At 49.1% G+C, this 15,159-nt stretch overlaps 1 protein-coding gene across 3 annotated transcripts in view; it reads left to right on the forward strand.

Moving 5' to 3' along the window:
• Positions 1-15,159, forward strand: part of u2af2a (U2 small nuclear RNA auxiliary factor 2a) — a 69,742-nt gene that overhangs the window by 46,014 nt on the left and 8,569 nt on the right. For all 3 annotated transcript variants that reach the window (XM_063035113.1, XM_063035112.1, XM_063035111.1), the window contains exons 6-9: positions 6,064-6,202; positions 6,530-6,609; positions 9,472-9,594; positions 11,622-11,708. In XM_063035113.1, the coding sequence (XP_062891183.1) occupies positions 6,064-6,202; positions 6,530-6,609; positions 9,472-9,594; positions 11,622-11,708 (429 nt within the window). The remainder of the gene's footprint in view (positions 1-6,063; positions 6,203-6,529; positions 6,610-9,471; positions 9,595-11,621; positions 11,709-15,159) is intronic.

Here is a 15,159-nt window from a genome sequence, read left to right on the forward strand (position 1 = left end):
CAAGAAGGGCCAAAAGGCCTGTTTCTGTGCTGTAGTTTCTATGGTTTCTATAGTTCCACTTAAAAAAGAAATGGTCCCAATGCCTATCCCTCCAAATCACCTCTAGTCACCAGCAACCAGCCAGAAAAGGTTCCCTTTCTTCCCACTCTTTACCTCCGGCCCGATGGCCAATCATCTTTGACCTGTGATGGCAGATTTGGTTATGGTCATTTTATTAGAGACAAGATCGAAGCAGGAAGAAGCACTCTGTCTCCTTCCTGCACTTGTGACTCATTGAGATACGGCCCACTACAATGTCCTTATAGGTGGAGTTAGAGAAGATTCTGCCCTCATGTTCTTGAGTGTATAAGGAACGGCCTAGGAGGCTGAGGGTGCAAATTTCCGCACTTCACTCAGCTCAGCTCTGAACTGTTCCCACACTTCATCAGTCCTGCTGAAGGGTCTCGACCCGAAATGTCGACTGTACTCTTTTCCATAGGCGCTGCCTGGCCTGCTGAATTCCTTAAGCATTTTGTTTGTGTTGCTCCAGCATCTGTAAATTTTCAAAGCTCTGTCTCATATTCTTGGTATTTATTTCTTATTTATTACGACTATTTCTTTTTGTCCAGTTTTTCAGTTTTGGCATAGTTTGTTGCATTTTGCACAGTGATTGGCCAAGTTGTTGCAGTCCTTCATTGATTCTATTGTGGATTAATTGAGTATGCCTGCAGGAAAATGAATCTCAGGGTTGTATATGGTGAGATATATGTACTGTGATAATAAATTTACTTTGAACTTTGTGGGTGTTGCTGCCTGACCTGCTGAGTTCCTCTACCATTTTGTGTGTTGTTGCTCTGGATTTCTGGCAGCCACAGAATCTGTCACTTTTATGATTTGCTGCCTAACCCTACTGATTGCGGGCTCTTGGTCAGGAAGTTGAGGATCCATTTGCATGAATTGCCAGTGTCTTTGAAGAAGGATAGACTGTCTTTGGAGGTGGCTCAGAGGAGCTTCACCAGGCTGACTCTGGAATGAGGGGGTTAATGTATGAGGTGAGATTGACCCATGTGCGACTACACTCACTGACGGGGGATCTTCTATTTATTTATTGCAGTGCTAATGTGGAAGTCGAGTCCGGACAGAGTCACTCAGAGACCGTATAAGCAGAAACTCTATTCAAAGCACTGGGGGGGGGGGGGCGGGGGCTTATTCAGTTAGTCGCTCAAACAGTCTGTGACTGTTCCCGCCCGATCCACCAACTAACTCACAATTCCCCTTACAGAAGAGAAATATTCGCTTAGATACCCTCCCACACATACCAAGCTGGAGTCAGACTTATCTATTACCTAGAGACAAATTACAGAATAGGCATAATGGACAGAACATACACAAACAGGCTGGAGTGGTCCTATCTCTACGCATGAGTGCACAAGGAGATAAGCATCCTGAAACCCTAGCTAGCTACCTTCAAGAAGAAATATGGCCCAGCATGGCTTAGCACATCTGTTGATCATCGGCGGTTTCTTTCAGAAAAACATTGTTTAACGAAGTGTTAACCCTTTTTCACTGCCTAGCAAATCCTCATTTAACGCTAGTCTAATCACGGGACAATTTACAACCTTCCTTTGGGATAGAACAGGAACACTTGGGGGAAACCCATGTTACCACGGGGAGAACATACAGACTTCTTACAGGCAGCAGCAGGAATTAAACCCAGGTTGCTGGCACTGTAAAGTGTGTGCTAGCCACTACGCTACCATGTATCTTACATGGACAGTAAAGTTCAGGAAGGATTAGATAAAATGGGGATAGGAAAGTTGTAGATGAGACTCTCCCCATTAGTGTTATTTACCTGGTGTGTTGCAGACGAAGGCCCAAAGCGTTGTTGAGGATCCCGACCACCCATCCCACAATCTCCCTGACCCACCACCGTCAGGAAGGAGGTACAGGACTGACAGACTGGGTAACAGCTCCTTCCCTCAGGCTGGGAGGCTGATCAATATCGTACTGTGCATGTATATAGCTAGGGAGTCCTGCGGTAATTTTATGTTTTGCACTGTAGTGCCACACAAAAAAACCCAAATTTCATGACACGAGAGTGATGAACCTCATTCTGACGTGGATCTCTGTTGTGGGCCGAGTGGAAAGGGCAGGGAGAGGGGAATCATGGTTGGGAAAAGGGAAAGGGTGAGTGGGAAGCACCAGAGAGACATTCTGTAATGATCAATAAACTAATTGTCTGGAATCAAATGCCCTTGGCTGGTGTCTGCACCTGCTCCACCCCTCACTCCTCCGTACCTCCGGGTACAGGAGTGAGATATGCCAACTAGTGGAGTGGTGCCACGACAACAACCTGGCACTCAGTGTCAGTAAGGTGAGAGAGCTGATTGTGGACTTCAGGAAGGGTAAGACGAAGGAACACATACCAATCCTCGTAGAGGGATCAGAAGTGCAGAGAGTGAGCAGTTTCAAGTTCCTGGGTGTCAAGATCTCTGAGAATCTGACCAACATAAAGAGGGCAAGACAGTGGCTATACTTCATTAGGAGTTTGAAGAGATTTGGCATGTCAACAAATACACTCAAAAACTTCTATAGATGTACCATGGAGAGCATCACTGTCTGGTATGGGGGTGGGGGTGCTACTGCACAGGACAAAAAGAAGCTGCAGAGGGTTGTAAATCTATCTTGGGTACTAACCTACCAAGTACCCAGGACAGCTTCAGGGAGCGGTGTCTCAAAAAGGCGGTGTCCATTATTAAGGACATCCAGCACCCAGCGCATGCCCTTTTCTCCCTGTTACCATCAGGTAGGAGATACAGAAGCCTGAAGGCTCACACTCAGCGATTCAGGAACAGCTTCTTCCCCTCTGCCATCCGATTCCTAAATGGACATTGAACCCTTGGACACTACCTCACTGTTTTAATATACAGTATTTCTGTTTTTATTTGCATGTTTTTTAATCTATTCAATATATGTGTACTATAGTTGATTTACTTATTTTTTTACTTTTATTTTTTTCTCTCTGCTAGATTATGTATTGCATTGAACTGCTGCTGCTAAGTTAACAAATTTCACGTCACATGCCGGTGATAATAAACCTGATTCTGATTCTGTTACACACCCCTCCTACGGTGCTCCACCCTCACCATTCCCAACATCGTTTGCTCCCACCAGATCTACAAACTCGGTCTCTGCTCCATGCTGACAAGTACAGTACAGTGCAAAAGCCGTACGCACCCCAGCGATATACTGTATGTGCTGAAAATTTTTGCACAGTACGGTACTCTGCCACCACCGAGGGCTGGTCGGTAGGATAGCGAGGCCGTTTACCTGTGCTCTGCACTACATGCATTTTGAATTCATTTTATTAACTTATGGTAATATTTTGGTTTATGTCCCCTGAGTGATTATATGTTTTGTGGTTGGGTATTTACATACAGTCAGGTGACAATGCACTTGAACATGAGATCGCACTGGGAGTATCTGACCCAGAGAGTGGTGAATCTGTGGAATCTGTGCCCAGGGACCTCATTAAGACGCAGACTGACTTGCAAAGCAGGGGAGTTCAGGGATTTAGTAGGTGGAGCTGAGTCCACATCCAGATCAGCCGTGATCACTTAATCCTGTTTCTTGTGTGTTCTCTTTCTGGACCCCTTGTAAATCAGAATCAGGTTTACTATCATTTCACTGATACATAAAAATTACTCCGTTGCAAAAGGAATAGTGAGGTATTGTTCCTGGGTTGGTGGACCGGTCAGAAATCTGGTGGTGGACGGGAAGAATCATTGAGTGTGGGTTTTCAGGCTCCTGTACCACCACCCCGATGGTCGTAACGAGAATGGGATGTAATGTTGAAATTGTCCAAGGCATTGGTGAGGCCAAATTTGGAGTATTGTGTACAGTTCTGGTCACTGAATTATAGGAAAGATGTCAACAAGATAGAGAGAGTACAGAGAAGATTTATTAGAATGTTACCTGGGTTTTAGCACCTAAGTTACAGAGAAAGGTTGAACAAGTTGGGTCTTTTTTCTTTGGAACGTAGAAGGTTGAGGGGGGACTTGATAGAGGTGTTTAAAATTATGAGAGGGATAGATAGAGTTGATATGGATAGGCTTTTTCCATTGAGACTGGGGGAGATTCAAACAAGAGGATATGAGTTGAGAGTTAAAGGGCAAAAGTTTAGGGGTAACATGAGGGGGAACTTCCTTACTTAGAGAGTGGTAGCTGTGTGGAACGAGCTTCCAGCAGAAGTGGTTGAGGCAGGTTTGATGTTGTCATTTAAAGTTAAATCGGATAGATATATGGACAGGAAAGGAATGGAGGGTTATGGGCTGAGTGCAGGTCGATGGGACTAGGTGAGAGTAAGCATTCGGCACGGACTAGAAGGGCCAAGATGGCCTGTTTCTGTGCTGTAATTGTTATATGGTTATATGGCATCGTTTTCCGGGTGGTAAGGGTCTTTGGTAGTGGATGGCGCCTCATCAGTCGAGGGATTGAGCTCAAGAGCTGCAGGGTAATGTTGCAGATCTAAACAAACCTGGTTAGACCACACTTGGAGTATCATGTTCGGTTCTGGTTGCCTCATTACATGAAGCTTTAGAGAGGGTGCAGAGGAGATTTACCAGGATGCTGCCTTAATCAGAGGGCATGCCTTATGAGGAAAGGTTGAATGAGCCAGGGGTTTTCTCTTTGGAGCAGAGGAGGATGAGAGGTGATTGCTAAAGGTGTATGTGGTGATGAGGCGTCAATGAAGTGGACAGCTAGAGGCTTTCTGAGAAGACATGCTGTTAAGGTGATTGTGTAAAATAACTTTACTGTCATAGCCCTCCCTATACATTCCTGCAGAGTCACACTCTGTGTGGAGCGCCTTGCGCTCTGCCAGTGGTGGTGGTAGAGACAGATACATTAGAGACTCTTAGATAAGCACATCGATGATAGAAAACTGGAGGGAAGAGTTAAGTTGATCTTGGAGTGGGTTAAAGGGTCAGCACACCGTGGGCCGAAGGTCCTGTACTGTTGTTGGAATGTTCTATGCTGCTTGGTCATCAGATAATTCTTTCTTTGGAGATACACCACAGAACAGGTCATTGCAACCCCTCGAGCTACTCTGCCCAGCAATCCATCGATTTAACACTAACCTTTTGCAGGACAATTTACAATGACCAGTTAACCTACTGACCGGTACGTCTTCAGACTGTGGGAGGAAACCCACGTCCTGATGAAGAGAATGTAGAAATTCCTTACAGCGCTGGAATTGAACTCCGAACTCTGAGCTGTAATTGTCATGCTGACAAAGTAACAAAGCAGCACAGGGAACTAACCTGAACTGTAACTAACTCTTTCTAAGAAAAAAGCCACTGAGAAGCGGGTTAAAGTGGACAGGTTAGAACAGCCTGTGAAACAAGGCGGACAATGATGTACACTGCCATGGCACAGGCTCACAAAGAAACCACAGATTACGTCTTAAATTGGTAGTAACAATGGCAAATGCAATGTTATTTGGACAGGATTGGTATATAAAAGCAAGGATGTAATGCTGAGGCTTTATAAGGTACTGGTGAGGTCTCACATGGAGTACTGTGTGCAGTTTTGCGACCCCTTATTGAAGAAAGGATGTGCTGGCATTGAAGAGGGTTCAAAGAAGGTTCATGAAAATAATCCCAGGAATGAAAGGGTTAACATATGAGGAGCGTTTGGCTCTGGTCCTGTACTCATGGAAGTTTATAAGAATGAGGGGGGAGGGGATCTCATTGAAAGGCTTAGATAGAGTGGGTGTGGAGAGGATGTTTCCTATGGTAAGGGGTCTTGGACCAGAATTGACAGACGTCCATTTAGAACGGAGATGAGCAATTTCTTTAGGCAGGGCGTGGTGAATTTGTATAATTCATTGCTTCAGATATGCTCAAAGGCTTGGCCTCTGCGGCTCTGTGGCAGAGATTGATAGGTTCTTGATCAGTAATGGCGTCGGTGGTTACGGGCAGAAGGCAGGAGAATGGGGTTGAGAGAGATAGTAAATCAGGCATGACGGAACGGTGTGGCAGATTTCTGCACCTACATCTTATGGTCTCTCCATTTGCCTGCCAGTTCCGATCAGTAGATGAAACCACACAGGCGATGGCTTTCGATGGGATCATATTTCAAGGGCAGTCGCTGAAAATACGTCGTCCACATGACTACCAACCGCTTCCGGGGATGTCTGAAAATCCCTCTGTCTATGTTCCAGGTAAGCGTAGGGGCTTTCGGGTGTGGCAAGAAACCTGCTGTGTCAAGAGTTCCCAACATTTTTTCTGCCATAGACCAACCATTAAGCAAGGGGTGTATGGACCCTGGGTTGGGAACCTGGTTAGGAGGTGGGACCCCAGCAAGTTTAGAGGGTGGGGGAGATGGGTTCCCAGCAGATTTAGAGAGTCATGTGGGGTGGGGCCCCAGTAGGTTTAGGGGTCATGGGGGGGGTGGGGCTTCTATGGGACTTATAAAGATGGATGGGTCTGTAGGGGTTACAGAGAGATGGAGGTGTGCAAGGGCAGTGTTGACCTCTTTGTCCATACAGGTGTGGTGTCCACTGTTGTCCCTGACTCCCCCCACAAGCTCTTCATTGGTGGCTTGCCGAACTACCTTAACGATGACCAGGTACGCTCTTGTATCATCCTTACACCTGTCTGTCCTTCTAGTGTCTGCTGTCCCTGCTGCCTTATTCACATCGCTCTTTACTTCTCTACCACTCCCCAATCCCCACCAGTTTCATTGCTGCTTCACACAAGGTAGTGGAGGGGCTTATTAACAGTCTGACTCTGCCTGTCTTTGGAATGCAGAATACCCACAGTGTGTAGGGAGCTTCACTCTGTGTCTGACCCCGGGAGTGTGTGATGGGACGGTGTGGAGGGAGCTTCACTCTGTGTCTGACCCTGTGAGTGTGTGATGGGACGGTGTGGAGGGAGATTCACTCTGTGTCTGACCCCGGGAGTGTGTGATGGGACGGTGTGGAGGGAGCTTCACTCTGTGTCTGACCCCGGGAGTGTGTGATGGGACCGTGTGGAGGGAGCTCCACTCTGCATCTGACCCCGGGAGTGTGTGATGGGATGGTGTGGAGGGAGATTCACTCTGTGTCTGACCCCAGGAGTGTGTGATGGGACGGTGTGGAGGGAACTTCACTCTGTGTCTGACCCCGGGAGTGTGTGATGGGACGGTGTGGAGGGAGATTCACTCTGTGTCTGACCCCAGGAGTGTGTGATGGGACGGTGTGGAGGGAGATTCACTCTGTGTCTGACCCCGGGAGTGTGTGATGGGACCGTGTGGAGGGAGCTCCACTCTGCATCTGACCCCGGGAGTGTGTGATGGGACCGTGTGGAGGGAGCTCCACTCTGCATCTGACCCCGGGAGTGTGTGATGGGACGGTGTGGAGGGAGATTCACTCTGTGTCTGACCCCGGGAGTGTGTGATGGGACGGTGTGGAGGGAGCTTCACTCTGTGTCTGACCCCGGGAGTGTGTGATGGGACGGTGTGGAGGGAGCTTCACTCTGTGTCTGACCCCGGGAGTGTGTGATGGGACGGTGTGGAGGGAGCTTCACTCTGTGTCTGACCCCGGGAGTGTGTGATGGGACGGTGTGGAGGGAGCTTCACTCTGTGTCTGACCCCGGGAGTGTGTGATGGGACGGTGTGGAGGGAGCTCCACTCTGTGTCTCACCCCGGGAGTGTGTGATGGGATGGTGTGGAGGGAGCTCCACTCTGCATCTGACCCCGGGAGTGTGTGATGGGACCGTGTGGAGGGAGCTCCACTCTGCATCTGACCCCGGGAGTGTGTGATGGGACGGTGTGGAGGGAGCTTCACTCTGTGTCTCACCCCGGGAGTGTGTGATGGGACCGTGTGGAGGGAGCTTCACTCTGTGTCTGACCCCAGGAGTGTGTGATGGGACCATGTGGAGGGAGCTTTACTCTGTGTCTCACCCCGGGAGTGTGTGATGGGGTGGTATGGAGGGAGCTTCACTCTGTGTCTCACCCCGAGAGTGTGTGATGGGACCGTGTGGAGGGAGCTCCACTCTGTGTCTCACCCCGGGAGTGTGTGATGGGACGGTGTGGAGGGAGCTTCACTCTGTGTCTCACCCCGGGAGTGTGTGATGGGACCGTGTGGAGGGAGCTTCACTCTGTGTCTCACCCCGGGAGTGTGTGATGGGACGGTGTGGAGGGAGCTTCACTCTGTGTCTGACCCTGTGAGTGTGTGATGGGACGGTGTGGAGGGAGATTCACTCTGTGTCTGACCCCGGGAGTGTGTGATGGGACGGTGTGGAGGGAGCTTCACTCTGTGTCTGACCCTGGGAGTGTGTGATGGGACCGTGTGGAGGGAGCTCCACTCTGCATCTGACCCCGGGAGTGTGTGATGGGACCGTGTGGAGGGAGCTCCACTCTGCATCTGACCCCGGGAGTGTGTGATGGGACGGTGTGGAGGGAGATTCACTCTGTGTCTGACCCCGGGAGTGTGTGATGGGACGGTGTGGAGGGAGCTTCACTCTGTGTCTGACCCCGGGAGTGTGTGATGGGACGGTGTGGAGGGAGATTCACTCTGTGTCTGACCCCGGGAGTGTGTGATGGGACGGTGTGGAGGGAGCTTCCTCTGTGTCTGACCCCGGGAGTGTGTGATGGGACGGTGTGGAGGGAGCTTCACTCTGTGTCTGACCCCGGGAGTGTGTGATGGGACGGTGTGGAGGGAGCTCCACTCTGTGTCTGACCCCGGGAGTGTGTGATGGGATGGTGTGGAGGGAGCTCCACTCTGCATCTGACCCCGGGAGTGTGTGATGGGACCGTGTGGAGGGAGCTCCACTCTGCATCTGACCCCGGGAGTGTGTGATGGGACGGTGTGGAGGGAGCTTCACTCTGTGTCTCACCCCGGGAGTGTGTGATGGGACCGTGTGGAGGGAGCTTCACTCTGTGTCTGACCCCAGGAGTGTGTGATGGGACCATGTGGAGGGAGCTTTACTCTGTGTCTCACCCCGGGAGTGTGTGATGGGGTGGTATGGAGGGAGCTTCACTCTGTGTCTCACCCCGAGAGTGTGTGATGGGACCGTGTGGAGGGAGCTCCACTCTGTGTCTCACCCCGGGAGTGTGTGATGGGACGGTGTGGAGGGAGCTTCACTCTGTGTCTCACCCCGGGAGTGTGTGATGGGACCGTGTGGAGGGAGCTTCACTCTGTGTCTCACCCCGGGAGTGTGTGATGGGACGGTGTGGAGGGAGCTTCACTCTGTGTCTGACCCCGGGAGTGTGTGATGGGACGGTGTGGAGGGAGATTCACTCAGTGTCTGGCCCCGGGAGTGTGTGATGGAACGGTATGGAGGGAGATTCACTCTCTGTCTGACCCCGGGAGGGTGTGATGGGATGGTGGGGAGGGAGCCTCACTCTGTGTCTGACCCCAAGAGTGTGTGATGGGACGGTGTGGAGGGCGATTCATCTCTCTAAACGGGCCCTGCTGATGTGTCCTGTCACCCCTCCCTCCCATGACAGGTTAAAGAGCTGCTGACGTCGTTCGGACCCCTCAAGGCCTTTAACCTCGTAAAGGACAGTGCCACTGGCCTCTCCAAGGGCTATGCCTTCTGTGAATATGTGGACATTAACGTGACAGATCAGGTATGGTGGTGGTGGTGTGGGGAGCGGGGTGCGTTGCCGATGGGCTTGACGAGGGGCAGGGGTTTGTGTTTTCAAGGTCCCCCTGCCCCCCCCCCACTTCAGTAGGTTCCTCGCAGGGGGTCTACAGTGCTTAAATCCAGTGCCCAACAAGGAGGTCTCTCTCTGCTCTTACCCCTGTTGCAGAGGGAGTCTCTCCCTCATTATCCCTGTTACAAAAGCAGTTTCTCCCCCATTACCCCTGTTTGACCTCTGTCATTCCCAATTAACCCTGTTCTGGAGGGACTCTCTCCCTCATTATCCCTGTTACAAAGGGTGTCTCTCGCTCATTATCACCAGAGAAAGCAAAGTCTCTGCCACATTACCTACATAATGTCCATCTCCGTCTGTTCTCTGCAGATCGGTGTTTCTGTCCATCTACACCTTTATCACATCTGCCTCCACCAGCACCTCTGGCAGCATGTTCCAGGCACCCACTACTGACGTTTTAAAGAAAACTTACCTACCCCAAAGGACATTTACACCCTGGGGAAAAAGATACTGACTGTCTTTATCTGTGCCTTTCATAATCTTATAAACCTCTATCAGGTCTCCCGTCAGCCTCCGTGACTGGAGAAAAAACCCAAGTCTGTCCAGCCTCTCCTTATAGCTCATGCCCTCTCATGCAGGCAGCATCCCGGAGAACCTCTTGTGCACCTTCTCCAAAGCCTTCGCACACTTGCTGTTAAAGAGTAACCAGAACTGCACACAATACTGAGTGTGGTCAAACCAGAGTTTTGTACAGCTGCAACTTGCTTTCCTGATTATGAAATTCATTGTCCCAACTAATGAAGGCAAGTGTGGTGTAGCTGCCTTTGTCACCCTATTGACCTGTGCACTCGCTTTCAGGGAGTCATCGAGTTTGTCTTCTGTATGGTCCAGGAACAGAGTGTTAAACCGCAGACACACTCTTCCCAGTACAGAGGGAGTGTCACACTGTCTGGGGAGCCATATATACTCGGGGAATGGAGTGTTAAACTAAAGACAAACTTCCTGGTACTGAGGGAGTGTCATACTGTCTGGGAGATGTATATACTCGGGAAATGGAATGTTAAACCGTAGACACACACTCCCCAGTACCAAGAGCGTCACAGTGTCTGGGGAGATGTATATACTCGGGGAGTGGAGTGTTAAACCACTGACACATACTCCCCGATACTGAGGGAGTGTCACACTGTCCGGGGAGATGTATATACTCCAGGAACAGAGTATTAAACCACTGACACACACTCCCCGGTACTGAGGGAGTGTCACAGTGTCTGGGGAGATGTATATACTCAGGGAATGGAGTGTTAAACCACTGACACACACTCCCCGGTACTGAGGGAGTGTGACACTGTCCGGGGAGATGTATATACTCCAGGAGCAGAGTATTAAACCACTGACACACACTCCCCGGTACTGAGGGAGTGTCACAGTGTCTGGGGAGATGTATATACTCAGGGAATGGAGTGTTAAACCACTGACACACACTCCCCGGTACTGAGGGAGTGTCACACTGTCCGGGGAGATGTATATACTCAGGGAATGGAGTATTAAACCGTAGACACACACTCCCCGGGACAGAGGGAGTGTCACACTGTCCGGGGAGATGTATATACTCGGGGAGTGGAGTATTAAACCTAACCCCAGCCCCAGAGCAGCTCCCATCGCTCGGGATTTTGCGTCGCTGTCTGCACATCTTTGCTTTTTTGTCTTGCGTCGACACAATGGTCACTTTTTTTCTTCTTCTTCTCCCCATTCACTGGTTCTGCAGACCATCGATTGAAGGCCACATCGGAAAATCACGGCGTTTCCACCTCTCACACTCCCCCTACTCCTCTGTAGCTAAATGGCGCGCCCCACCGACCTCAGGAACTAAGTGGTGTCCTTCTCTCTTCCCCCACCCCACCACCCCACTTCCTGCACCACCTCCACAATCAAAACTGCCCCCATCTCACAAAACCGGATTCCTACCCCCGTCCCGACTCCCACCTTCCTTCTCTCCACAGGCCATCGCAGGGCTTAACGGCATGCAGCTTGGAGATAAGAAGCTCATCGTCCAGCGGGCCAGTGTCGGGGCGAAGAACGCCACGCCGGTAGGCAACTGGATCTCTTGGGGGGAGGTAGGGGTATCGGGGGGGGTAGTGTGGAGGAGGGAGGGAGATGTAGTCCTGTGGGGTTGTTGAAAAGAGAGGGAGCTGGGGACGGAGTCACAGGTGCAACGGTTTAAAATTATATAACATTAACATCACCCCCTCCCGAGGATAATTGATAATTTAAGTTTGTCATAGAGTTGTAATGAATAGACTCTTTGCTATACCAAGTATGGACTAACTAGTTATGTAAAATTGCAATGTAATATCCTGTAAAACTCACAAAATAAGGTTAAATCCTGTCACATTATGATCATTCTTCCCTACAAGGCCAGTTGCTAACATAATTATCATAGAACCATACAGCAGGGAAAGGGTCTTTCCTTTCAAGTGTGGAGTAACCAATGTTTATACATTGCTACATAGTGTTTACTTAAGGTTGCAATGTAACTCATTTTTAATTTTATTATGTTATGATCACTCTTCCCCCAAGGGGTGGAAAGAGAGGGGCTGGGGTTTTCAATAATCAGTGTTATGGTAAGGTTGCACTGTAATTTCCTGTTAAGGCTGCAGCATAACTCTCTGTAAAATTCTGTCACATTGTGATCACTCATTTCCCTCTCCCACCTCACCCAAACAAAGCCCCAAGATTATTATATATCTGCTATGGTGAATCTACTTTCAGAGTAGAGGAGCAACACCTCGTATTCCATTCAAGTAGTCCCCAAACAGAGTACATGAACATTGATTTCTCCCTCGCCCTTCCGTCCTCTTCTGTTCTCCACTCTGGTCTCTTCCCTCTCCCCCTCATCTCCCCCAGGTGCCCCTTCTTCCCTCTCTTCGATGGTCCACTCTCCTCTCCTTTCAGATTCCTCATTCTTCAGCCCTTTTCCACCTGTCACATCCCAGCTCCTGACTTCAATCCACCCACCCTCCCAGCTTCATCTATCACCTTCTAGCTTGCCCCCTTCCCTCCCCCAACTTCCCCCTTCCTTTCCAGTCTGATGAAGGGTCTGAACCCAAACCATCGACTGCTTATCCATTTCCAGACCTACTGAGTTCCTCCAGCATTTCTATCCTGAGTTGAACACTCTCCCCCGAGGTGAGTGTCATGGAGCTCCTCAGCCCACCCAGAAGCAGGTCCTTCACTATTCTAACTGTAGTGTCTTTGTGTAGCTGCACTCTAACGTCCTGTTACACTTGCGATATTACTTGGTGTTGCATTCAGTCACACTGTGATCGCTCTTCCACCGGCCAGCTCAGAACAGTATTATAATGGAGTTGTGTAGCACAGGGAAGTGTTGACACGGGGCAGCCGCTCTGCAGGTAGAGAAATTTCTCCTCCTCTCTCTTCTAAATGGGTATCTCTCTATTTTTGAGGCTGTGTCCTTTGCTCTTGGACTTCCACCACCACCACAGGAATCTTGCTCTCCACATCCACTCTATCTAGGCCTTTCAATATTTATTTAGGGGCACAGCACGGTGTGCACCCTTGGAGCCACCCCACACCACCCCAGCAGCCCACAACTCCGATCAACCCTCACCTAATCACAGGACAATTTACAATGACTAGTTAACCCGGGGTCCCCAACCTTCTTTGCACCGCGGGCCGGTTTAATATTGACAATATTCTTGCAGACCGGCCGATGGGGTGGGGGTGTTCAAGTAGGGTTAAACTCACCTCAACATGTCTTTTACAGTTAGGGTTGCCAACTTTCTCACTCCCAAATAAGGGTCAAAAGTAGCAGTCAAATCCCGGGACACTTTACCCCCGGAAAGATTACCATGACAATGAAGCCTTGCGCGGGCACCTGTGTGCGCATGTGCGTAAGTGCCGATTTTTTTCCCCCACAAATCGGTTTTGCCTTCATCTTCCTGACTATACTGTACATACATTATTTCTACTTTAGATAGGCTGTGTATTTATCATATCATTCCTGCTCTTACTATATGTTAGTGTTATTTATTTTTGGTTTTGTGTTATTTGGTAGGTTATTTTTTGGGTCTGAGAACGCTCAAAAAATTTTCCCATAAAAATGACTGGTAATTGCTTCTTCGCTTCACGCTATTTTGGCATGAAAGGTTTCATAGGAACGCTTTACCTTCGCGGGGGAAATATGGGACAAGGGCTGTCTTGTATGGGACAAACCAATTTAGCCCAATATATGAGATGTCCCGGCAAATGTGGGACAGTTGGCAACCCTATGTTCAAGTTGAACAGTGCGTGACAAGGAATGAGGAAAGGTGTAGCTGACTCGTATCGTTTCCTTGCTGACCGGTAGCGCATGCTTTGTGGTTGGGGACTGCTGAGTTAACCTACCCATTATGACTTTGTACTGTGGGAGGAAACCAGAGCACCTGTGGAAAACGCACACATTTCCATGGGCAGGTTGACAGGGACTCCTTACAGAACAGCCCCAGAATTGAACTCCAAACTCTGGAACACCCCAAGTTGTAAGAGCATTGCGCTAACCGCTATGCTACTGTGGTGCTCAAATTCTGAGGGTGTACACTGTGGTCCTAGACTCCCCCACTGTAGGAAACATCCTCTCCATATTCGATAGGTCTTCTAAACTCCAGCGAGTACAGGCCTGGAGCAATTCCTGGAATCATTTTCATGAACGTCCTCTGGACTCTCTCCAATGCCAGTATATTCTTACTGAAATAAGGGACCCAAAACTGCTCCCAGTACTCCAAATGTGGTCTGACTGATGCCTTATGAAGCCTCAGCATTACAGCCTTGCTTTTATTTTCATGTTCTCTTGAAATGTTTGGCAACATTATCTATCTTACGACTGAGTGAAGCTGTAATTTGTGGTTTCTTTGAGAACCTGCGTCATGGCAGCGTAAATCAAGATTGTCTGTGTTGCATTTCAAAATTGTGTTTATTGTCATTTGCACAAGATCAAAATACACTTATTATTAAAGTATGTACACAGTATACAACCCTGAGATTTGTCCTCAACCCTGGGTTCATGTGTCCACAGGGACAATGAAAAACTAGTACCAAAAGATGGATTCTCACCCTGTCTACCTCATCATGACTCTTGCAGCTTATTGTCTGCCTGCCCTTTCTCTGTAACTGTAACACCTTATTCTGCATGCTGTTAATGTTTTCCAATGCACTGTGTAGTGATCTGATCTGTATGCAAGACAAGATTTTCACTATCACGGTACGTGTGATAATGATATTCCAATTCTAATAGCAATTCTGTAAATAAAGCATAACAATTCAATATCTACCAAGGATATGGAGGACCAGGAGGTCAGTGTGGAGTGTATAAATACTTCGGGGTGTTTAGCAGTCAAGTGGGAGGAAGTGTTTGACCTCCTAATGAGTATTATGGTCATTAAGTTCCTGGGACTTGTTGGGATTTATCCCAGGTTATTGAAATAGGCAAGAGACTAGATTGCTGGGCCCTTGACCTGTATCTTCATGTCACCACAGGTGATG

Source organism: Mobula hypostoma, chromosome 28, assembly GCF_963921235.1.
Source record: "Mobula hypostoma chromosome 28, sMobHyp1.1, whole genome shotgun sequence".
Lineage (NCBI taxonomy): Eukaryota > Metazoa > Chordata > Chondrichthyes > Myliobatiformes > Myliobatidae > Mobula > Mobula hypostoma.